The 25,880-nt window shown below is 38.8% G+C and overlaps 1 protein-coding gene across 3 annotated transcripts; it reads left to right on the top strand.

Annotated features, from left to right (window-relative positions):
- Nucleotides 1–1,318: 1,318 nt before the first annotated feature.
- STARD3NL (STARD3 N-terminal like) lies at nt 1,319–23,966 on the top strand. 3 transcript variants are annotated; one of them, XM_068203593.1, is made up of 8 exons: nt 1,319–1,377; nt 13,301–13,597; nt 16,326–16,403; nt 18,236–18,313; nt 20,027–20,080; nt 20,172–20,289; nt 21,815–21,913; nt 23,897–23,966. In XM_068203593.1, the coding sequence occupies exons 2-8, from the start codon at nt 13,373–13,375 to the stop codon at nt 23,947–23,949; spliced, it is 705 nt and encodes a 234-aa protein (XP_068059694.1). In that variant the 5' UTR covers nt 1,319–1,377; nt 13,301–13,372; the 3' UTR covers nt 23,950–23,966. The 3 variants fall into 3 exon arrangements, with proteins under 3 accessions (XP_068059694.1, XP_068059703.1, XP_068059684.1); XM_068203583.1 differs by lacking the exon at nt 1,319–1,377 and adding an exon at nt 1,735–1,887; XM_068203602.1 differs by lacking the exons at nt 1,319–1,377; nt 18,236–18,313 and adding an exon at nt 1,732–1,887.
- The last annotated feature ends 1,914 nt before the right edge of the window (nt 23,967–25,880 follow it).

Genomic DNA, 25,880 nt, shown 5'->3' with positions numbered 1-25,880 from the left:
TAAAAATAAACAAACATGAGTAAAAAGCATAAAATTGCATAAAGTGATTGTATTTACAAAGTTAGAATAAGAAAAAAATGATTAGCAAAAAAAAAAAAAAAAAAGGATCTTGCATCTTGCAAGGTATTCCTCACACCTACAGAAATTCTTCTTCCTTCCTATTAATGAGAGGTAATACCGAAGAGGACATTTTATTGTGAGTTCTGGGTTCCTGGAACAAAGATTAAGCAATTCATCTCAGCTATCATTTACCATAATGTCTTTTTAAATAACAAATTCTTAGAGTACTTGTTTTCAGCAGTGCTCTAATTCCAGGTTGAACACCCCAGCATCACCTTGCTGCAGCTGCTCTGCATGGATATCCCTGAAGATGCTGGGCTCTAGTAGAGTGAGCAAGGCAGGGTGGAGCAAGTGACCTTTATCTTGTTATTTCCTGGACCTATATTTTCACCTTTCTTCCTCTGTTTCCCTGCTACACCTATTTCTTGTTAAAACAGGTGGATCTAGCCTGCAGCCCTGAACTACAGACAAACCTTACAACATATGTAAGCATTTAACAAGCTCTAGGCTTCAATAAGGTTGGAGAGTGTGCTTCCCAAGGAATGGATGGTTTCCTACAGTGGCTGGATGATTGATTCTCTGTTGTATTTTCACAATGACAGCAATCATGCCTAGATCCCTTCTCTGTGGTGACCAGTGGCAAGACCCAAGGGAATGACCTGAAGCTGTCAGGTTCAGACAACATAAACCTGAGAAGGTTTAGGTTGGATTAAAAAAAAGGTTCTTTATCCAGAGTGTAGGGTTTGGGCACGCGAACAGGCTCTCCAGGGAAGTGGTCGCAGCACCAAGCCTGCTAGGGATTAAGAAGCATTTGGACAATGCTCTTGGGCATGTGGTGTGACTCTTGGGGTGTCCGGCACAGGGAGTTGGCGTTGGGAGTTGGGACTCGATGATCCTTGAGGATCGCTTCCAACTCGGCAATTCTGTTATTTTCTGGTGCTAATCCCCGCAAAGATAAGGACTGTGCTATGACAAGACACAAGTGGAATCCAGGCGAACGACAGCTAACCAGTCCCTCCGCTCGTTCCGACGGCTCCACTACAACTTGGGGGTGTTGAGGCTCAAAGATAAGAGTCTTATCTATGGGCCGCTCCCGCTGCCTCCGCCGGGGCTCTGCCCCCATTGCCGCCTGCTCCCCGAGCCCTCGCACCGGGGGCGGGCCGGGTGGCGGTGCTGCCGGTCCCGCTCTCCATGAGGGAGCGGGAGGCCGAGCCGGGCCCGCCCCTGTCGCCGGGCCCCGCCCCGCCCGTCCCCGCGGCCTGCGGCGCTGCCCGGTGCGGCGGGGCCGTCTCTGCGGGGCCGGAGCGGCGCGCCGGGGTGAGCTCGCTGCTCCCTCGCCCGGAGCGAGGGGAACGCGGCGGGGAATAGGCCGGGTGGGATGCGGGGCGTGTTGCGGGCTGAGGGGCGGCGGGGCCGGCGGTGCGGCCCGGCTCGGCCCGGCCCGGCCCTCCCTTCCTTCCTTTCCCTTCCCTCTCCATTTCCCACTTCCTCCGGTGCCGGAGCCGCCGCTTTCTCCGGAGAGGGCGCGGGTTCGGCCCCCTCAGTACGCAGCCCGCTGCCCTGCTGGGGCGAGAGGGGGCAGGGAGAGGAAGAGGAGGAAGGGGGAGGAAGGCGATCACGCGCCGGGAGGCGGGCTGAGCAGGGCGGGGGTCCGTTTCTGGGAACGGGATCCCTCCCGGGAGGGGGTGCGTGCGGCGCTCGGGGGATGCTCTGCGGGCAGGGCCCCCGCTCCCGCATGCCCAGGGTCTCTCCTGCTGGCGGACCCGGAGGAGGTTTGCTTTTCCTTTCTCCTTGCGATTGCAGCCCAGCAAATCCATCCTCACGGAGGTACGGCGACCTGTTCGTCCTGGTAACGGTGTGAGCGAGCCGGGCCCTGCCACCCCCCGGCTTCCATCGCGGGAAAATATTGTGCTGAGGGTTAATTTTGGCGTCGGGCTGAATTTAGGCACCTTCGGAGAGGCGCTGCCTGCGTTCAGCATCCGAATTTAAAGTGGGTCATACCTTGCTGAAGTGCAGCGTTTTTAATGTGTGTGGAGGGTGACGCTGGTACGTCTGCAGAGAGAGCTGGTTAAACCCGCAGCGTTCGGTGTCCAGCAGCAGTTCGAGTTACTCATTGATGGAGCGCTAACACTCAGCAGTTCCCAATTCACTGTGGTGAGGTGTCAGTAGGCACAGTGGTCGACTTTAACCTGGAAAATATTCACCACAAATACTAAACTTGTTTAAAGAGGTTATTTGTTTGTTTTAAAATTGTGTTAGTGTGCTTAAAGGCATAAGACCATCACTGTATTTTTGCACAACGTTGTCAATACTTTTTACTGTGCAAACACATCATCTTGGTTTATATAATATCTACGTATTATATATATTGTGTTGAATATTAATTGCTATGAAAACTGCCATTTTGTGCTGGAAATCATAGTGTTTTGGGATATTGTTAGTGAATTCAACATTGTGAGAAGACTAATTTCTAAGTCCGTAGTGGTGCTACTATTTTTAGTAGACATTTTTCATCAGCTTTGCAGTTTTAAGTAGGCCAGATGCAGAGTGATTTGGGGTTTATTTGTTTGCTTGTTGATGGTGTTCAGGGCCAGTTACTTGGCATAAAATGCACTAGTGATCCTCTTATTGTGGCACAAATCCATAATTTTAAGTTTTTTTTTATTGATGTGTTAGACTTTCTCAGGATGAATGTTGCTTTCTATAGACTTGGTATGTTGGTAAAGATATATATGACCTTTTAGCAGTGCTGGAATTTATGAAGTACTAAACTCAGTTCAGCTGGATTAGGCATTTGTTTTGGTGCGTTTGGGCTTGAGTGTGGTTGTCTTGATGCAATGTGGTCTAATTTTCATAAATTATCAAGTGTTTAGCCATGATTTTTTCAAAATGAGTTTAGCACAATTGTTCTAGGCCTTCATTCATGCGAAAGAATGTATTTACACTTTACCATTTTAAACTTTGTCAGACAATCCTAGCTAAACATACAGTTATTAAAACATCTTTGTTAAAATGTTTTACGGGGCCAAACCTAGTTTCTCTTAAGCACGGCGAATGGAATTCACTCAGAGAATTAAGTCAGCATGAACAATATTACCAGTGATTTTGCAGAAGTTATTGATGACATGATAATGGTAAATCACACTTATGATCAAAATCACAGCAGGGACTGTGATTTCTTGTGGTTAGGCAGCAGCATCCAGCAACTCAGATGAGTCATTCTGAAGGATCACAGATTTGTTGCTTGTTAAACATTCTTTAATTTAACTGTATGTGCTAAACATCTGTTCTTAAGTTGGAATCATTAGCAACTATGTTAAAAGACAGCTTGTACACTACCTCTCTGCCTTGCTGTCTTAAATTCAGCTAGGAGTAGAATTAAAAAAGAAAAGTTGAAAAAAGTAATCTTAGAACTAAAAAGAACCAACTGAGTGTCTTCTAATGACATTATGCTCTTCATATTAAGTTCAGCTATTCAGTTAGCATCCTAAAATAGCATCACTTCAGACATCAGGAGTTAATTTCATCTTGCACTGACAGAAAAATTAGATAAATTATATGGAGATGTGTTAAAATAACTATTTTCTCCTTAACGTTCAGATAGGTCTTTTCTAGAGCTTGTTACTGCTTGGACTAGGTAATTTTTTCCTTACAATGCCCTTTAAGAAGAAAAGTAGAGCTAAAATGTAAAACCTGAAACTTCCTTTTGTTTTGAAGCACCTTCAAGAGCTGTACAAGAGGACTTATGAGTGAAAAAAAATCTTACAAAAGTTTAGCCCATTTTGAAATGTATGTCAGTTTCTTGAAATGCTGTTTTCTTTAAGAGCTCTGAAGAATTTTTAGGGGTTGTTTGCCTGGAATAAACTTTTGCACCATTTTGTGGAATAGTTCTTGAGGGAGTGACAGAATCCTGAGTGTTTCTCACTAATACATAAAATGCCTGAGCTATTTCAGGAAGAGTCCCACAATTCTGTGCTAGCAAAATAATAGCTTTTCTTGTCCAAGTAGTATCTGGCTAGCAGCCTTGGGGCATATTTTTGTTGTTGATTTGGGAAAAAACCAAACAAACATGTAGGAGTAGTCAGTGCTATAAACCAGTATCAGGCTTGATGTTTGAGGCAATCAGTGAGGTGTTTGGCGTCTTTAAAAAATTGTGGTTTGTACTTAGAGAAATGCAGACATGATAAAATTGATGTGCTTTTGATATCTAAATGGTTTCTTTGGCCCACAGTTAACTCTGAGAAACTGAATGGATATTAAGCCTTTATTACTTATTTAGTGTTTAATGGAGAACGTTTGCCATGAAATCCTCATTTCTGTGAGCTGGTGTTGGGTAGGCTACAAAATCAAATTCGGAGAGCACATAACAGATGTGAACAAGAGTTAGTACCAGATTCATTGGAGGTTTTTTAACTGTCTTTCCCTTATTTTTGTATCAGTTCCCCTTTATGCCCACCTCTCCCTCCCTGCTCTTACAAGAAATAATTAGGTGTTTTTTTCCTTTTCTTTATATTTTTTCTTGCATGCAGATATTTCTTGTGACTAGAATGTTTATGTAAACATACAACATACAAAAATATTGTATACATGTGTTAATAGAACTGTGGGGAGCTGACTGTATTAAAACTTAAAATCCTGATGTAGTTTCAGGTCTTTGGCAAGATTAGTCCACAACATTTAAGCCAAAAGAAAGGGTTATGTTATTTTTAAGAAAACTATAGTTTTGGTTTGATAATTAATTAATTAAGAGTTGGAACTGGGTGATCTTCAAGGTCCATTCCAATCCATAGCATTCTCTGATTCTATGAAGTGAGTACTGTCAGTTGGAATGTATAGATTCTAAATGGGATGATGTATTGTCAGTTCTATAACTGTGATACTTTCTCTCTCTGTGTTCTAAGGACCTAACAATGATAATATGCACAGGATTCAGTTTTGTAGTTTGCAATGCTGAAGTATCTTCAGTGCAGCTGAGATCTGAGGCAGACCTTTGGAACATGGTTATGTTGGTTGCACCATGGTTATGGTGCATCCTATTTGTTAGTTTTTAGTATTTTCTTAAAACAGGATATAGCTGCATATTAGCTCAGTTGTTTAGAGCACTGTTCTAATAATGCCAGGGTGCAGGCTTGAGCCCTGTACGGGCCATTCATTCTGGTTTGAGCTCATTTTAAAAGTAAAAGTCTGGGATATGCTCTTAAGAAGGACCCCAGAGGGGAAGAGACCATGGAAATGAAAGGGAGGGAGGAAGGACAATGCTGATGCCAAATTTACAAGCTGTTTAGTCTGCCATTTTTCTCAGCTCTTGTAGAATAAAAAAGGAAGTGTTTGGAAAAGGACAATAGTGTTTTGCAGGACATGGCTCAGTAACAGGGATTCTTCCACTGCAGGGAAAACTAGTCCAAGGTTGGAGCACTTTATTTTGACTTTCTGAATCTATGAGTTTCACTCTTGGGGTGGAGAAAGGTGACACTGCTGTTTCCTCAGATGCTCTATTAATCTAAAAAATGTATTTTTTTTTTCTCTTTTTCACCTTCTGTCAGTGGTCTGAGAAAAATATTATTCTGTACAATTGTGTGTAATTGCCCTGTTACTTTTGCTAGGTCACCATTGGAGCATAGGAACTTGGGGAAACATTTTTCTCAAGGAAAATAGTGGTTTGTTGTTTTAGTTTTGTTATTACACGGACAAGTTACCTATGGTAAGAGCTGCTCTTTCAGGGTAAAGCAGAGCTACTCGAGTTCTGAACACTCAGATAAAGCCAAACTCTTTGTAAGGAGGTCTCTCCTGTATGCTGGTAAATCTTGCCCTGCTCCTCAAGTGGGAAACCTTCCCAGTCTTTAAATGTGTGACATATTTGTAACTTGTAATTCCTGCTGTGTTGCCTAATTGAGAAGCTAGAGTATTGCCAAAGCACTCTGCAGTATCTTCTGCTTATGTTCGGGAAGTTTTGTGGGGGTGCATCAGTTTGAATTTTTCATTCTTACTTTGATTAAAGTGTCTGGCCCAGGTTTGGGGTTTTTTTTGTTGGTGGTGTTTTGTTGTTTGTTTGTTTTTTTGGTTTTTTTTTTAATATCCCTTCATGTTCACTAAAGGAACATTTGTTTTGAACAGAACAGTGCTTCAAACGGTGTTTTTAAAGGCATTCAAACATTAAAATGTTTCTGAGGCAATGATGTGTTGCAGCTAGAGACAAAATGAGTGCAGCTTGGAAGGGATTTAAGTATCCTTCAGGAACAGGAGCAGTGACTACCAGGAGGTCACTAGTAATATGTGCTGCAAGCAGATTTCAGGAAAATTACTTCTTGCAGTTATATAAACAGAAGTGGAACAGTGTATGTCAGCAGAGTGGGTTTCATTCATTTTTAGTGGAAAACTGTAAAAAATGTGTCTGGGTAAGCTTTGGAGACAGTCTCCAGCTCTTTGGGATTTTTTCCTCCCCCTGATTTATAGTCGGCATTACTTCATAGGTATTGGTTTTATCTCTGTTGTCTCTTAATCAGGGTGTGTGCTGATACTGTCAGAAAACACACTGAGAGTATTCTGCTAATACTCCTGCAGGTTAATACAGCTTCATACCAGAAGTTTATTTGATTTCCAATATGAAGTCTTTACAGATAATTGTATATTCTGTCCAAGGTGTTGGCTAGGGCAGTTTGTGTCTGTGCCTAGATAAAGAATGGGGTGGAGCTTTCTGATGGGGACAGAGCAAACAATGGTTCGAGACCATTTTCCTTGAGATATGTATCAATTACTGTATTTAGCTCTGTTCTTGTGAGACATTTTGGGTTTATCTGTGCCGCGTAGTGTGCTCCTACAGAATAGCAGGTAGTGTAAGCAGCAATTTCAGCCCTTTTATCAGGAAACGACTCCTTTAGTAAAGAACTGGCATGTTTTATGTCTCCCTACAAGGAAAATTTTTAGCAAGGAAATGTGTTTTTTTTTGGTGTTTTGTTGAGTTTTTTGGTTGGTTTTGTTTTTTTTTTTTTTTTTTTTTTTTTTGTTTTTTTTTTTTTGTTTTTGTTATGAGTGAAAATTGCTGCTCTTTTGGTGTCGGCTTTTCAGTAGAAAACTACCCTATAGTTTTCACAGTACTTGGGCATCTTGGCCACTATACTGACCATGTCATCCTATTTTACTCATTGGAAAGAAGAAACATTTTTAGATTATTTTTTTAACATTCATAGAAAAGCTGTTTATGGTGAGAATGTTTGAGCCATATTTAGTGTTGTCCAGACACATATAAATATTCTAGGTGTTCAGTATGTTTCAACAGCAGTTGTGACACAATGTTACATTGTGTGACTAGTTACTTTATGCAAATGTGACTTCTCTGATATTTTAACGTAAATTAGCATTGGCTTTTCCAAATTGCCTCCATGTGGCACTTTAAGTTTTGATTTTGCTGAGCTGCTGATAGCCTTTGAGTAATCCTTTTTTTCATTTTTTAATCACGTCTTTTATCTCTTTGCAGTTAAATTCTGCTGTGTGTTTTTTTTTTTCCTTTTGGAAAAAAAATGTATAATATATAGTGCTGTTGCTCATGTATGCTACAGTAATATAATAAACAAAAATAATTTAAACCAAGGACTATAAACTGGAAGAATAGGGGTAGAATAATGATAGAAAAGAGAAGTAGAATTCTGATGTTGCATCTCTAAGATAGGTGTAAAATTGATACATGCTTCTGCTTCTGTCAATATGAATGAAAATAATGATGTTAATTGTAATTGTAGCTTGAAATCATGGGCAAGCTCTCACCATGTATTGCTAAAGTCTTTGAGGGCAGAGAAGGACTGCAGTCCTAAGCTTGATCATTTTGATTCCTTTACTTTTCACTTATTATACTAGTTAAAACTATTAGTAAGTGTAAAATCTGTATTTCACTAGAAAGCTTGAGAATTTAATTCTCTGTTTGGAAGCTTGAATTACAGCCATAAGGATTAGGTATTAAAAAAAAAAAAAAAAAGCAAAACATGTCTTTAAATTAAATAGATACAAACTTTGGAGGCTTTCTTTCAAGGAAAAATATGCCACTGTTGTTTATGACTTTGAATAGGTCAGCATAGAAAACTTACTTAGCTAAATATTTTAGTGGTATTTGAGTGAATATATGCACTTAAGAAGATAACAAAAAAGCCCCATTAGAATCTTACATATTTTGAAATCAAGGGAAGTAAGAAGAAGATATATCACAAATATTCTAATGTGGATTCTTATTTCAGAAGTTTTATTTTCCTTTTAAATATTTTGACACTTCAGTAAGCTTGTAGATTCTGTCATTTCATCTGCCTAGTAGATGTAGGAAAGGTGGTGAATATAGTTTTCCTGGATTTTATTAAGGCATTTGGTACTGTACCTCCCAGCATCCTTCTGGACAAGTCTGACTGTGAAGTGAGCAGGTAGATGGTTGCTGGAAGAACTGGCTAAGGGCAGGGCTCAAAGGATTGTAGAGAGTGGGGCTACACCTGGCTGGAGACCAGTCGCCAGTGCTGTTCCTCAGGGCTCAGTCTGAAGGCCTGTTCTATTCAAAATTTTTATCAGGGATCTGGAGGCAGGAGTCAAATGCACTATTAGCAAGTTTGCTGATGATGCTAAAGTGGGAGGTGCTGTTGACACTCTCAAGGGACAAGAGGCCTTGGAGAGGGGTGTGGATGGATTGGAGCCTGAACAATCATCAGTAGCATGAAACTGAACAAGGACAAATGCCAGACTCTGCACCTGGGATAGAGCATACCTTCCACAAGGACAAATTTCAAGAGTGGCTGGAAAGCAGCACCACAGAAATGGGTCTGGGGATGCTGGCTGACAGCAGGCTCAAAGTCAGCAGTAGCAAACCTTCAAATACAGCACAACCATCTGGTCAAAAGGAGCAATCATCCCACTCTATTTAGCACTGCTGCAACTTCATTTTGAGTACTCTGTGCATTTCTGGACCCCAGAATTTAAAAGGGATGTGAAGGTCCTTAAATGTGTGCAAGAGGAGGGCCCTGAAGCTGGTTGAAGAGCTGGAAGCAATGCCCTGTGAGAAGCATCTGAAGACAGGGTTCATCTCGTCTGGAGAGAAGGAGGCTGAGGGGTGGCCACACTGTTTTTTGCAGCTTTCTGAGGTGGTGGAGAGGGAAGTTGCTGATCTCAGTAGTACCTAGTACTAGGGTATGTGGGAATGGCTGAAAGCTGCATCCATCAGGGCAGGTTCAGACTTGATAGGAGGAAATATTTCTTTACCAAGAGTGTTGTCAAACCATGGAAAAGTTTTCTTTGAGAAGGGGTTGATGCCCCAAGCCTGTCTGGGCATTGCCCCTAATGCCATACTTAAACTTTTGGTCTGTTTTGTGTCCCTTTCAACTGAATATTCTATTCTGCACTCACAATGAGTCAAACTACAATCAGACTGTTATTTGCCTGAAATGCTAGGGATTTTTTTACCTTTGAAAATACTTTCAAAAACATGTAACACAAGAGATACCAGAAACAGGATTTTATTTTTCTAACTCCTTCAGAACAGATGTTCACAAGCATTATCACAATGTGCAGGTGTAGCCAGGAGCAGATTAATGCAATTTAGCTTGAAAAACCATCACTTGAAGTCTGGCAAAGGAAAGTCAGAGTGCTACAGAACATTGCAAATCCCCTACATTTTGTGGAGAGCCATTTGCTGGTGGGATTGTGTAGGGAGAACAGATTTCTGTCTCACTCACATGTCTCTTGTGGCAAGAAGTTAATGGCACAATTTGTATCCAACACAGTTGCTATGATCTCCACCTCTCCAGGCAAGTTTGCCCTTAGTGTTTCTTGGAATATTCTGAATTATGGCCTGTTTATCTTCCTGATGATGAGTGTCTTGCACCCAGGCTGTGCAGAAAATGAACAAGCTGGTCTCTAAACATCACTTCTTCATAGGCTGTGTTTGTTTTGACCACACATCCTTCCTGAACCCTGCCGTATAGAATAACCCAAACAATGGAACTGCCTGGAGCCAAAAGAAGTGATGCCAGGTGAACCCAGTTTCCTGCAAATCAGAGACCCAGACACTGGGCCAAGCCACAGATGATAAAGTAGTCTTGAAAATATGTAACTGATATTATAAAAATGCACTAAAAATTATCTAAAATATTAACCATTACCAGAAACAGGAAAGTAGATAACTGACTGATGCACAAAAAAGGCTCTTTCTAGGAAAAAAACCTCAAAAGTTGTAAGAATACAATTTTCTCTCTTTATTTGATAATGAATTTTTTTCTGGCTGAATTTGAATTTTAGCTTTCAAAAACCCAAACCCCAGATATCCTCACACCCAGTTTATAATAATTTTTTCTCAGTTTTTAAGCTATTTTCGTTTCTAAAAAGCACAATAACCGTGCCAATAGAACAGTAACAATGTCATGTATCACTTCAGATCCAAAAACTCAAGTAATGTGGCAGAATGAATTCAGGCCAAGCAGTGCCTGCTTCCTGAATAGCAAGAATAAGGATCAGTAATAGTTACATGCAAAAGAATTGTGTGGTGTTTTCAAAAGTGTGACACATCTCAAGGACAAACACACCTTTTTTGCCTTCCTAAACTTGTTCCACTGCTAAGTTTCTAGGCCAGGGATGCATGAAAAGCGCTCCTGTGCCTGCCTGGTGCTTGTATTGCCCACATGGAGTGTTGAAAAGTGGCAGCTCCTCCTGGGGCTGCAAGCCTGCAGCCCTTCCAAGCACAGGCTGTTTTGCACGACCAATAACCCCCAGAGAAACGGAGCCAAGGGAAGAGCAGAGCTCACTCCCACTGCAGACTTGTGATGGGTGAGAGAGTTGGGGCATGATTGGTGCTTAGGAAGTGCAAGGGAGGAGAAATGTTGCTGGTAGTGCTAAGATGGGAAGGAAAATGTCTGGGCAAGTCACCATTCATCACTAAAAGGGAAGTGCTGCTTTTTAATAGTCATCACGTGCCTGTAAGACAGCTGCCAAGAAGAATTTAAGATTTTTTTGTGCACCCATCTGAAACCATCTGAGAATGTTGGTGTGATGAAATGACTGATTATGTCATTCAGGTACAAAGGAACTTTTTATTTTAATTAATGAGAGAAATTATGGGAACCAATCTTTAGCACATACTTGGTGATTAAACAGTTTGCAGAGCTGTTGCAATGAGTGCAAAAAGCTGCCAAGCTATGTCTGTTCAGTTAAAGAATCAAAACATTTTGATGCCAGCTTAGTGTGACGAGAGAGGCCCTCCATGTGTCCAAACATGGATCTGATGGATCAGCAGGCAGAGCAAGACTAGAGACAAATCTCCTTACTGTGAGTATCCCCTGTCTAGAGGGCTTTGAGGCAAAAAAGTCTGTCAGTAGTAAGGATTTCAGAGTACATGGGATTTATAAGCTGAATCTGATGTTTTGAGTCATGCTTGAAAACAAACTAGTAGCCGGTGCATTTTAAAACCATGCTTTTCTCTTTGCAAGGGGTCCCACAAGGCAAATGGATGCTGAACTAGCACATTCTGAAACAATTCACTCTGGCTGTACTAATTGCATTCCCATCCTGTGCTGTATCTAGCAATAATCCAGACTGGAAGTAACAACTTCCTATATAATTGGCACTGAGTTCCACATCAAAATAAAATAAATATTTTAGCTAATGTAGATGGATTTTTTTTTTGGCGTTTCAAGTGTTCCTTACCTTTTTTTTTTTTCTTTTTATTTTGAAATATAACCACTGATGGCCTGATGTGAGGTTTATGTATCATCCGAAACATTTTGCTATGGGCTGCTGTTACATAGCAGGGCACTTCAGTGTGAGTTTTTCGGTACAAATCAAGCGCTGTTTACAGCACTGGAGTGCTGTGATTCTGCTCACGCTCTCAGGTTCAGGTGCCCAAAGTTCACTGTAGTGCTCAAAGCACCTGACCAAACACACACCATGTATGTCTCCCTCCTCTACAGCCCTTTGCCAGCCATGTTTCAGGCAGCTGCTATGGAAAGAAAGGAGGAAAAAATAAAGGTGCATTATGCTTGTCCACCCATGCCTGGTGCTTTGAATTCCCTAAAGGCTGTTCTGTGTGACTTGACCTAGACATTGACCATTCCTGGCTGGCCTTTTTCTTCCTCAGCTGTGATGTGTGTGCTCTGGCAGCTCCCCACACCACCTTTACTGTTCCCTTGTGTCCTTGTATCCTCCCTTGTGTTTGCTTAGTGGTGTGTTACAGATGCCCTGTTGAGCTTTGACTGACTGTGTTCTTGTAGCTTTGGAGTTGACAGGAAAAGAGTTGTTTGAAAGACAGGAGTGGGAACAATTTCTCAATCTCTTGCCATTTACTGAAAGATAATCCACCCAGGAGGAGGCAAAGTTTTGTTCTTGAATTTAAAAAAGCTATTCCTTCAGTATTACAAAAACTTGTCTGATGCGGTTTGTACTGCAGGATGTATAGCTTAATCATCTGAGCATTTTGCATAAAATTAAATGTTCTTTGTGTTTCCATGAAACTTTTGTGACCTTCTGAGTCTGCCCTTTCTAGAAGCTTTATTTGGACAAATATTCTCATGGAGGTTTTAAGTGGATCATGCATCAACCTGCTCCAGTTTTATAGGAAATTCAGCCTGAAATTCTTTCGAAAGCCTTGTAGTCAGAAGAGACTTAGGGTAATTGCATTACCTTTAACTGCTAGTTACGCACACTTTTTTCATGGAGAAACTGTCTGGCAATGTAAGTTGCTATAGCAGCTGAATTTACAGGGCAAATAGCAATGTACATGCTTTATAGAATGATTACTGCACTATTCAGGGATTTTAATGGACTTTTCATATTTTGTTTGTGTCAGCTCTGGATGTGCTATTAACTAACATTGCTATTTTTAAGGAATTGTATGTGGAAATTCCTTTAAGTTGCCTTCCTGTTTATTCAGAGCATTTAAGTCAGCATTTAAAACCTTAAAGGATGCACAGCATCATGCTTTTTATTCATTGTATTCAATGATCTCACTCTAGCAGCATGGAGAAATGACCCTTCTAAATCTAGACAGTGCTCCCTTATTTCAAACAGCCTAATTGAACATTAATTCTCTTGCTTCACAAATCCTCTGAGACATGAAGAGGATACTCAATACTGCGTTAGAAACAATTTCTAGGGCATACTTGCCTAATTCTCTTGGTCATCAGTTTAGCAAAAAGAGAACTGACATTGTAAGATGAAAATACCTCTTGGAATTATGGCGGTTTGTTGACTAATGTGGTTTGGTTTTGTTTGTTTGTTTGTTTAGAAATTCTCCCTGTATGGATCAGCCTTCTAGTGATGGTGAAACTGGGAGAAGACCACTCTAAGCAAACACAGGATGATTCGGGTCCCAGCTGATGCAGAAAATGCTCACAGTAGCAGTGTGGAATCTTGTCCTTCCTTGCGGGATGTCCACTCCATCAACCCAACGCAGCTGATGGCAAGGATTGAGTCATATGAAGGCAGGGAGAAGAAAGGCATATCCGATGTCAGAAGGACTTTCTGTTTGTTTGTTACATTTGATCTCTTATTCATAACCTTACTGTGGATAATAGAATTAAATGTGAGTTGTCTTTTCAGTACCTACCCTTAGACAGTATATTAAGGTTTTATTCACTACAGAGATGGTTAATAAGTTGCTCCTTTCTATCCAAAATTATGTTATTTGTATCTATTTAAGTTTAAGCAGCTTATTTAAGCTTCCATGAACACAATACCTACTCAACTGCATCTACTTTAATGAATTAAGATATGTGTTTATCTTCTTATTATGAAACCTTTAGATGTTCCTGTAGTCTGTGAACCATGCTGAAAAAAACATTGGAAATCCAGTGTAGTCTTCAGGCATCAAATGCAGAAATGTTACTGTACATCTTTGAATTTAGTGAGAAGTGTGAATTTTAACCAGATTCAAGACTCTGCCTTCTGAGTAACTTTAAGTCAGTGATATTTCACTGAGATGTTAGTCCTTGAAAAGACTTCTAATGGCCAAAACTTTTCTTTTGTTGTATTTTCTTTGATGTAAACTTGGTGCATCATACATTATGGATGGCAGGGTGCATTTAAACAACTAAATAAACTTCCACAGTTGCCACTTTTTAACTCCAGCATTTGTAATCTGGAAAATGAGGCTGTTCTAAAATTTCCAGAAAGCAACAGGATAGATTGTTTGTTGTTATTTCATAAGTAGCATCCTAGTTCTTAAGCTAGGTATTAAGCTATATACTGGTTTGCATTTAAGAAAGGACACATTAGGAAGCAATCCCTTTTCTAGAAAGAAAGATCTGGAGTAAATATTTTTTATCAGCATTTCTTTACTAGATAAATAACCTTAGTTATTAATTTACATTATGAAGCTTCAGGAGCTCACTGTTAAATAGTTTACTGATACAGTGAAAAATACTCGTTCTGATGTAATTTGAGAGAGCAGATTTTGCTTGCCTGAATGATGTAATTTTGGTACTAGATTTTCTGTTTCTCTCTAGGTGGAAAAATGGTTGTAGCATAGTGTTCTGATGCAGTTCTTTTTTTAGGCCATTTTCTCAACAGCTTGTACAGCTAAGAGGAACAGAGTGGGTTTAGATCTCTTGTTGAGGTTTCAGAGTACAGATTTTCACATAAGTGCTCTCAGAATATTGAGGATTCTGAATAGAAAATGCTACCAACTCATGATATCATGGTGTTTCATTTTGAATGCTACAGTATCAAGGGATCTCAAGATCACAGCAGTTTTCTTTGTAAAAAGTTGTATTTTCAGGACAACATATTATGAACCTGTGTCCTATACTGCCACATGTCAGCAAGAATAAAAACCAGGTTTTTGTCATTAGAAGTCAATGATGTTAGAAGCTAAAATTTGATATCTAGGATTTGGCACATGCTTAGGTTTTTTGTTCTGTTTTTCTTTGAATTGCTTTGTTTGCTGAGAAGTCATATAGCATTGTGTTAGGACCCTGTGTTATTGGTGCATAAGTAATGGGTCAGAATTGCTATGAGAGTTCTGTAAACATTTTTTAACTTTGTTGCCGTTATCCAGTTTCCTTAGGTGTAGTGTAGTTTATTAAGTGCTTAGGGAAGTAGCTCCATGACATTTTGAGCAAAAATCAAGGCTTTCATGGTTCTCTGTTTATCCTTATTTTAACATGGTGCTCACACAGCCACATAGTGATGAGCAGCTTGGAGTGGGGGAAGTTGATCTTCCTTATTTATGCTGGAAATAGATAATCACACTTGATGCAGTAGAACAACCAAGGGAAAGTTGTATTTTGAAAGGGGTTTGTTAGGTAGACATAGAGGGGAGGGAGAAGAGAAGAAACAAAAGAAATTCAGAGTTGGAGTGACTAGTCTCAGGAAAACACTGTCCAGCAGTGTAGTTGGAAAAGTGTGGAAGTGTGTAGAATGCATTGGTTTGAGATAGTGAGGCATATGTTGGCGTGCTTTGGTAACTCCTTTCCTTAAAAAGATGACAGTAGTCGAACTCAATATTAAAGCCTTCTGTGGGTGTTGTTTTACATAACTATTTCATGCAGTGCTTAATTATGGAATTTCATATTAAAAACAATAGGAAATAGACACTGAGGTTTTTAATTTTCAACTAAGATAGATTCGTCTTTCATTGTCTGAGCCAATGCACATTAAGTTATTTTCTTACAAGGCCAGTTTGAACAGTAGAATCCTTCCACTCGAAAGAAACGTGGTAGCTAAGGAAGATATAGTTCTGAATCTCATCAGCAAATGGAAGAATTAAACTTGAATGTTATTTGTGCGAGATTAGTCTAATAGTTTCAGTTTCTGTTTTTTTTCACTGTGGATCTTTTGGCTCAGCTCTCTTAACAAATCATGTGAGGGCTGATAAGAGATCTGAAGTATGAATTCAGTTTCTGTTCTCTTCCCTGTTTATTAACATGTGACTAACTAGAACTGGATTACGGTTGGCTTTTTGATCAGCTGTTTTGATCCTCCTTATAAGAGGTAAAACGCTTTGTGAGTTTGTGTAACAGACCTTAACATTTAATCATTTATTCCTCCCTCAATAACTTGTTTGCTTTTATTTTGACACAGCCTGAAATGTTGCTTGCCTAGGCCAGATGACAATCTTAAATGTTTTCACTTTGAAAAATCTTGAAAAACAAATAACAGCATTAGTCTTGACATTATCATTCTTGGCAGACAGCTCTTCTGTATGTAGTTTAATGATCTTTTTGTATATCAGTAGGGAATTATTAGTTTTACTCTTCATATTTGTGTGTATTTTGTTTTCTGAAGCTGTGTGTGTTGTTGTTCCTTTGTAGGTAAAAGGAGGCATTGAGACTACCTTAGAGAAAGAAGTCCTACATTATGACTACTCTTCTTCATATTTTGATATATTTGTAAGTGTTCTTAAAAAAAGAAAAAGAAGCAGCAAAAGTATAGTTTTCCCATTCCTCCTTCCACAGATGTTTCCTAGTTTAAGTCTTGTGAAAGGGTTGATCTTTTCTTGATCAATTAAACCAGCAGGGTCAAGTTTCACCCATCTAGGGTTACCCAATCCTGCTCTGGCAGCAGGCTCATGGAGCCTGTGGATAGAAATGCTTAGGGCCAGTCGATTTGCATCTTTAGCTCTGGGGTGTGTGGAAAAGCAGATGGAAAACCCAGTCAAGAAGTAACTTTGATGTGACATAAGGTAATTCATTAAGAGGACAAGACCCATAGCCCTCCACTCTAAAATCATTTTGCTTAAACCAATGTTTTTGTCCTTCATTGGGCATAAGGTGGCTGCAGTGAGGAGAGATTTGTGCCCAGGGTGTCCTGCACAGGGCAGGTTTTTCAGAGTTCTGTATTTTAACTCAAACAGTAAAAAGAGATGACATGATGATGCTCCCTTACTATGTATACGTACCTTGGGCACGCAAGAGGAACTCAACTGCATTAGGAAATTTCTTTCTTTAAGCAAAGCTGTAGCTCTGTAGTAGCAATGCATTTTGCACTGCATGGCCCAAGTAAAAGCTTTTTGTTTTTGCAGTTCTTCTAAAGGGCAAGATTGTTAATTCTACTAGATCTTCTTTGCCTTGCAGAGATGACTTGGTTTGGTATCAGTCATTTTGTACTGATGACCATATCCAGAATCTCTCTTTGAAACTGGTGTAAAAACCCATCCTTATTTCTGCATTGGACATTTTCTGTGTCAAATGAATTTAAGTACTAGATTGAAAAATTTTATAAGCTAGCAAACTATGCTACTTCTCCCTTTTCCATTGTTTTGCTGGCAAGGTCTCCATGATATACCATGCTGCAGAAGGCAAAAAATGTTATCTGTAAACATTGATGCTCTGGAAATTACTTTATCCTGTAGGTGAAGCAACTTCTCAAAATAATGCAAAATAATAGACTTTTATTCCTTGGGAAGGGACTAGAACTTTAAATTTTGCAAAATTATTTGTGGGTTTTTGCAGGATTTCCTCTGTTTCTACTACACATTTGCGTAAGATAAAGTGGGTTTATCATACCTCTGGCCATGGCTGTCTTTGATTTCTCTTCATTTTCAAGCATTTGTTTCACACTTTTTTGATTCTGAACACATACTTTAAAACAAGTTGGAGACAATCTACCGTCAAAAAATAAACAGGGAAGTTGAAGCTCAGGGTCCCTGATGCAGAGATCTTGTCTGTCTGCTACTGATTTAGTTTTCTGGCCTACAAATACGATAATTTACATTTCTCTACTGCCAAATAGAATGGCTTGCTATTATGGGCAGCTACATAAAGAATAATTGATTGTTGCAATATTAATATTTCACAAAATACTAGAAATATAGTAGCACACTGCTAAGATCAGTGAGATGCACAGTGAGTGCAAGGTATTTGCTGGATTAGCTGCATCCAGCTATTAATCTGGATTAACATAACTGTTTAGATTCCAGTCAGGTAAAATAGTCATGAAGACACTTTGTATAGTTTTCTTATGTTTCTGACTTATTAGTGGAATGGCACATGCGTGCATATTTGAGCCTGTCTAGGCAGGTGGATGTTGCCATTTGCTTTACAAATGGGAAATTACTTTCTATTTCTGTTTTATAAGGACACATTCAAATTTGTTTCTTTGTAACAGAACTTAGACTGTCCTGAGTTTCTTTGTAAGTAGTTGGTATTTTCGGTGAGTTGAGACTATTGTGGTTCTTCTGTGTTCTGAATTAACCAACCAATATTTTTTCCTCTCTCTATAGCTACTGGCAGTCTTTCGGTTTAAGGTGTTAATACTTGCATATGCAATGTGCAGACTGCGCCATTGGTGGGCAATAGCTGTGAGTAGTAGCCAAGCATAATGGAGTTTTTCCTAGAATGGATCAAGCAGACAAAATTTTAGATGCCTCTTAACGCATGTGTGTTAAGAATCCTCTCGGTGGTGTATATATAAAAATTTGTTGTACAGTAACAAATTAAAACTTGTTTTCTGGAAGATTTTCAGCCTAAAGGCAAGAATTTAATAGCACAGTGGTTGTGGTTCTTATTAGGTATCCTGTTAATACAAATTGAATGTTTATTTTTCATCCAGTATGGATGGCTAGTCATCCATAACTGCTTGTTACGTCTGAGATTGTTAATCAGTTTTGGAAATATATTTGCATTGGTAATAGTGAACCTTCTTCAAAAACAAGAATTGGCATTATTGTGCCAGAGATCCAGGTGCCCATTAAGTCCCACATTCTGATAAAAAGTTTTAGATGCCACCCATTGAACACTAGCACCTGTATTGCTTCATGCTCCAATACAAAAGGTTGAATATGCATCCCTTCTTAAAAAGGAAGTTCTCAAGAACAGTAGGCAACCACTGTGGATTGGAGCCAATATCTTTAATGCAGCTGTATGGTGTGGATGACAAAGAATGCAAAATTTGGTGAAAAATTCATGCTTCCACAAGTCAATACTATAGGTTGTAATACAATAGGTGTATTGCTGGTTTAGTGCTTTGTAAATCAGACTTTTTTTTTTCCTTACACTGTGGTAGGTGCATGTAGAACATGTTCATGTCTAGCTTTCTTCAAGTGAGTAGCATGCAGTTTACTTAGTGCTCTGAGACTACATGCCATGATTTTTATAGATTGTGTTACTAGCATGGCACAAACACATACATAGTGGCAGCTGCTGCTCTGATTGTGATTATATTTAAATGCATGCTTCTTAAAAGACCTTACTCTTAGTTGTGTAGCTGTAGAGTATTTCTTAGTCCTCCAACTTGATGCCTTTGCTTGTGAGGGGGTGAGAGTGAACCCATCATGGTAGCAAGTAATTAGATACATAAAGCTTCACTGGAGGTTTTGCCAAAGCCTTGAATCTTAACATCCTACCTGTGATTGACAGAAGTTGATTCTGCTGTTTTTTGAAGAATTGCTAGACCCAAATGCACTAGAAGATATAGAGGCCTTGCTTATGTGAACAGTACTTGTTCACTGCTTTTCCAGATTTTGGGTTTTTTTAGATACTTTATCCAGCATGCTGATTTTTAAAAATATATCAGGTAGTATCAAGTCTTCAAAAAAAATTTTTTTTCAAAATACCATTTCATGAATTAAAATATTTATTCCAATTTACTCCCACAAAGACGCTTTGTTGTTTGAAATGGATATTTTGATTTGGATGGTAGTGAAAAGCATTTGGAACAACTGCTGTTTGCTTTTCTCCCAAATATGTGAATAGTTGGGTTTTTTTTAAGGGACTTGATGAATAAAGTACACTATCTTTATTATACAGTAAGATCACAATTTGCATAACTCAGGCAGTTTAGATGATACACAAATGCTATATGGAAATCAATGTTTGGAGGTGTCTGTATTAAAAGTTGCCTTTTATAAGGTTATTTTAATAACACTTTAGGTTAATTGTATCATGCTTGTTACATGTTGTTAGTTTATGTGATCTTGCTGTTGTCAGTAAATATTTAAAGTTGCAACTAATAGATAATGGCAGAAATAAGAAACTAAATCCATTCATTAGTTTATCTGTTCTGTCTCTTTCAGTTTACAACAGCAGTGACCAGTGCCTTTTTATTAGCAAAAGTAATTATTTCACAGGTATATATTCTAATCAAATGTTTGTTTTACTTTGTTTTCTTAAAAGCAAGATTCTTTAGAGTAATTTTTGTAATGTTTTCTTTCTTTCTAGCTGTTCTCACAGGGTGCTTTTGGCTATGTGCTGCCCATCATATCCTTCATACTTGCCTGGATTGAAACTTGGTTCCTGGACTTTAAAGTGTTACCACAGGAAGCTGAAGAAGAAAATAGTAAGCTTGTGTTATTTCCCTTCAATCACTGCAGTTGACAACACTTGGTCCCATGTTAACTGGCAGAAGAATGCTTCTTTCAACTTCTCAAAATTTGAAGAGCTGTTAAAAAAATTAAATCAAATGGCATGATTTTTTCCTCTTTGGAAAAGGGGAACATATGCCTTCAAAGAAGTGAGGTGTTAATTAATTTAGGGAGGCAAAGTTAAAAGTCAGAAGGGTCAGATCAGCAGTTTGTCAAGCACTTGGGAATGCATTTAATTTTGTATGTTTGATATATAAAAATTTAACTGACTTGGGCTTGTAAAACTTTATTTTTTGGATAATGCATAAAGTGTCTGGCTCCTGTTTTATGAAGAGTCGATACAATAACTAATTTGATGTCACTAACTCTTCTTTTGAGGTGGAAAGGGGAAAGCAAAGAAGTGTTGTGGAGAGTCTGTTTCATGCACAGGCAGAATGAGACCAGAACAAGTATGAATTTCAGCCTTTGAGATGAGGCACCAGCTCATATGATACTCAATATATTAAACTAAATTGTGGAAATCCATTGTTTCAGTTGAAAGAGGATACTGCTTGAGTGGTGAGGGAAGGAAAGATTACAGATGCTTGTGAGTTTCAACAACAGGAGAGTAATGATACAGCCAACCTGTTATTTATGCATCATTACCTGAAATACAGTCTGAAATTCTGTTGGAAAGGCATGTTTATCTGTTAGGTAAATCAAAAAACTGTACATGGGCATGGATGCCTCCATTTTTATGTGCTCCAAATGCAGTCTTCCTACTTTGATCCCTTCCCTCTTCTTTTTCATTGGTCTGAGAAAGAAGTTGATTATGAGAACAATAGAAGTTGAAATGAGAACAATAGGGTTTACCTGGAGAAAAAGAAACTTATAGTAATTTTTTTATCTTATAAGGGGATGAGGAAATACAGCTGCATCACATTGTTATCTAAATAGATAAGAAATCTAACCAGTTTGGAGACTTCTGCATTTTTTCATGTTGAATATTCACAGACAAAATATTCCATACATATACAAGCAAATAGTTCATGAAGGTTGCAGAAACTGAGTATGGTGAGACACATAGGTGAAAGCAAGCCATTAGTGAAGGGTCATAGTGGCAGAGAGAGAAAAGAATTTATTTGGTTTTGCATGGCACCTCACTGATCATTAAAAATATATTGCAGAAGTTTTAGTTAGCCAGTGAATATTGATGAATTTACATATGGCAACCTAATAATGTAATCACACATAGTTGAAGGAAAAATTCCTTAATTCATGTGTGCAATATCTCTGTTTTGCTGGTGTGTGTCACCTTAGTCGCCAGCATTTAAATAGAAAACATACATGTTAAATTAATTATTGATGCTTTTCAAAAAGATAATTATTTAAAGAGTTAACTAGTTAGGAGTGCTAATATAATACATCAGTCTTCCAAGAGTCTTCATCAGTATTTGATATTTAAGATTTTATGTGTTAGCACTAAGGAATTATTTTTTGGGTTTTTTTTTTTTCTTTTAGGATTTTTGATAGCACAGGATGCTTCAGAACGAGCAGCTCTTCTTCACCCAGGAGTCCTCTCTGATGGGCAGTTCTATTCTCCTCCTGAGTCTGTAGCAGGTAGTTACATTTGCTTAGTGAAAGATTTTTTATATTCACTTTACACTCCTGCATATTTCATGCCCTTCAAAAGGGGAAGGGGAAAAATATATTTTTGTTTTTAAATGAAAACTCTATCATCCTAAAATGCAAGATTATTTTTTGTTCAGTAATTCAGTTTAGTTGCTACCTACCAGATGAGTTACAAGATTTGATTAATGTATTTTAAGTCATGTTCTGACTAAAAACAAGGTAAGTTTGAAATAAAATGGCACCACAACTGAAAGGAGTTATGGTTTGCTTCCCTTCCAGCCTGAGATGTTCTGTGACGCTGTGGTCTCTTATCTGCCAGCAATAGCATTTATGCAGCAATGCACAATTTAATCCAGCCTAAATTTGTAGCTTTATACTGTCTTAGGATAGACAATGAACCTGAAACTGCTATAAGGCAAACAGAAATTTGAATCAGAGCTTCTTTTCTTTTTCCAAAACAAGAAGAAAAAGTCTTCTCTCTATGAAAAGGTTCACCTGTCTGGGTAAATCAGTAGGTAATGTTAAGTACATCTTAACTCTGCATATCATTTGCTTTGTCTAGTTGAGATATGAGTTGATTAAATCAAAAATAAATGTAAATACTGCAAGATTCAAGAATGTGTCTCAAGCATTTCAAGGAAAAAGGAATTTCTTAATGGATTAAATCAATTTGAGTTACCTGAGAATGCAGTGGGGACCCCCAACTCCTATATCAGTCTTTTTCCCTAGAATGTAAACCTCCTTTGCAAAGCTGTGCTCTCTAATGCAATATAATTAAAATAATATCTGCTAGTTGGTACAGGTAAGTTTGCCTCTCTTGCAGTATAGAATTATACATGTTTGTGATATTTTTCATTTTAATGTCTGTCTCTGGTTTCTCTCCGCTGAGCATCTTGGCTTAGTGAATGACTTCGAGCTCCATCTAGGGGTAACTGAGCATTAGTGTCGAGTATAAGCAGTGATTCAAAGTGAAAGCGGATTTTAGCTAAAACTATGGGTCTTCTTTGAGGAATAATGGAAGTATTGTACTGGACTCAGCTGTTCGGCCTGGGTTTTGTGGGGTTTTTTTAGCAACAGAATACACAGTGTGAAAGGAAGTGTAAGTGAAGCTAACATGTTTTTCTAGACATTGTGGCTGGGTCAGTGTTGCTTGTGCAGTGAGATGTTGTGTTTCAGCATGCTTGTATTGACTGTAGGTGTGCCATTACTTTCAGCTTGTCTTGTGGGATTCAGTAACAGCTCAGGTGCCTTTTCTAGGTCTGCCCTGACTGCCAAGTACATTTTAAGCACCCTTTATGGGTATAAGACACAGAAGAAACAGACAGAGTAAAATATTTGAACTAACACACACCGGTAGTCACAGAGTGAAACTGCGGGATAATGTAGAGTAAAAATAGCTCATGATGAAAATTTTTCTTCAAAAATCTGCATTTCTTTCTGAGAAGACAAACTATGGATTGTTCTAAGAGAGCAATTTTTGGTCACTTTGCTATACATATTGATTTGACAAATATTTAGAGATAAACTATCCCCTGTGATCGTGCAGCAGGGAATAAACCTCTCTGCTGATATGGCAACATTTTTTAAAACAAATCTTTGCTTTTAGGAGGTGACATATAAAATGAGCTCTGTTGGAATTTTCAGCATATTTGTCTCTTTTTGTCTTTCTTGAAGCTACATGTGTCCAGGGACATGCCCTGGAGCCACTTCTTTATATGGGGTGACCTTTCATCTTCGACATTGGTTACTTGGTAACCAAGTCTATTCTGGAGGTAGCAAGTGGAAAATCAGCCTGAAAAGAGTAAATTTATTCAATTTCTGTACAATTTGAGCTTCAATACGCAGCCAATGTGCTATTCCAAGAAATGAAAGACATTCCGACTAATTTGTCCAAAAACAGAAAAAGCTTAACACTTTTGTGTCTTTTAACTTCTCTCAACTGATCTACAGCATTCTTGTCTTCCTTTTCAGGTTCTGATGAAGATTCTGAAGAAAAACAAGACAGTGAAAAACCAATTGTATAGCAAATAAGAACAAGCAGGTAAGTTCTTTTGCGTGGAACCTGAATATTCCTAAAGATACGCTTTTTCTTCCTAGTTCCTTTCCAAACAAATTAAATGGTGTGTTAACTCTTAAGAGTTCATAATTTTTGAACTCAGTCTGTCTCTCATAGCAACCTTCAAGAAAGAAATCCTGCCAAGCTCTTGAGAGCCTAGAGTCGGGTCCCTTTGCATTTATTTTTTGGCTCTCCTGGAAAGGACAGTGGTGGACCAAAGCTCCTTTTTTGGCAGCAAAGCGATACATTTCTGTGGAGATGAAAGCACAAGAATGCTAGGACAAGATTTTATTTGGTTTAAATATAGGATTTGGTTTAAATCTAGGACATTTGGTTTAAATCTAGGACAGGTATGCCTGAAGATTTCATGAGCAAACCTGCTTTGCTATTTCCCCTCCTGTTTAAAACTACAAATGGGTTACACTGGAGCAGCCTCATCTTAACATTTTTATAGTGTACTTTGTTTAAATATGAGATTACGTCCTTATTTTGGAAATTACTTAATTTACTTCTGGAATTATTGTGCCCCATGCTTTCACTTCACTGCTTACAGCAAAGCTCAAGCTGGTGGAGGTATTAAATGTTCTTGAGAAGTGGAAGCTTCTGATTTGAAGCCTTCTAGTGCTCACCTGGAAGAGTGGATGACCTTTTCTTTTCAGCCTACCTGTTTACAGTATCTGTTTTCTTTACTTCCATCTTCATTCATCCTGACTTGTGTGATCTGTTGCAGAAAGAAAACCTCTGCAGGAAGTTGTTGGGGTTTGGAAACTGGCGACAGAATCTGTGGCTGACTTGCTGGCAGAGCTGCTGACAGGAGAGTTTACTCATTAGAAAGTGAAGGGAACGGTTCCCATGTACTGTAATACCTCATGAAGATGTACCTTGTTAACATATGTATATTAGGTTGCCTCCCAGGTGGTATGAAAGTATTTGTCCATAATGTATTTTATTATTCAGTGATTCCTGAAGTTGATCTTCTAATGACTAGGTAATTACTGGAAAGTGTTGTCTTGTGTACCTAATCAAGAGACTGGTAATATAATGAAGTAAAACTTCTCTGTGGTGGAAGTGTATTTAATAATTGTTGGGTCTCACTAGATAAAGTTATTTTATATTATTGCAGTTTGTCATTAGTTTATGTTTACTTTTTTTTAACTCCATGCATTTTCTTTTTTTTAATGGATATGTTCACTTTCTAAAATAAAAATGTTGAAACATGAGTAATGCATTATGATGTATCATTGCTTTGTCATTGGAAAAATCTGTGTTTGCCACTCCTATATATGTGGGCAATAAGGACTCCAGTTTACCTAGATTTTGTGCAAAATGTGTTATAGTACTGTTTGGTACTCCCTTACATGGCCTGTGTAGGGAGGCCATGTTAGTGGTAGTGGCACATCACTTCTTTTGTTGCATTGGCTTCAGTATGCTCTTCCTAAAGTTCTCTTTTGTAATTGCTGAATGAAAATATAAGCCAGGACCAAGTTTATCCCTTACAATTGCTTCAGAATTGCCAAGATCTGTTTCAGAGGATGCAGGTAAGAATAAACTATTAGAAGAAAGAGAAATTCAAACCCTGTCATTTAACAATGTTGGAACGTTCCAACATTGGAACCAAGGATCTGGAGTATCTGAGGAGAGACTGCAGAAGCTGGACATGTTTAGTCTAGGGAAGACTGAGAGGGAATCTCATTAATGCAGATAAATATCTCTCAGGCAGGTGCCAAGAGGATGGTGCCAGACTCTTTGGTGGTGCCCAGCAACAGGACAAGGAGCAATGACTTTAACCTAAAACACCAGAAGTGTCACCTCAACAGGAGGAAGAACTTCTTTACACTGAGAGTGGCAGAGCACTGAACAGCTGCCCAGGGAGTTAATGGAGTCTCCCTCTGTGGAGAC

The sequence above is a fragment of the Anomalospiza imberbis genome, chromosome 1, assembly GCF_031753505.1.
Source record: "Anomalospiza imberbis isolate Cuckoo-Finch-1a 21T00152 chromosome 1, ASM3175350v1, whole genome shotgun sequence".
Lineage (NCBI taxonomy): Eukaryota > Metazoa > Chordata > Aves > Passeriformes > Viduidae > Anomalospiza > Anomalospiza imberbis.
This window is presented reverse-complemented; position numbering and strand designations above follow the sequence as displayed.

Bases quoted from the DNA above. Each gene is read 5' to 3' on its own strand.
- STARD3NL (XM_068203593.1), top strand. From the start codon at position 13,373: ATGATTCGGGTCCCAGCTGATGCAGAAAATGCTCACAGTAGCAGTGTG. The intron at 18,314-20,026 runs GTGAGTAGTAGC...TGTCTCTTTCAG, and splicing joins GCCATTGGTGGGCAATAGCT to TTTACAACAGCAGTGACCAG. The intron at 20,290-21,814 runs GTAAGCTTGTGT...TTTTTCTTTTAG, and splicing joins GGAAGCTGAAGAAGAAAATA to GATTTTTGATAGCACAGGAT.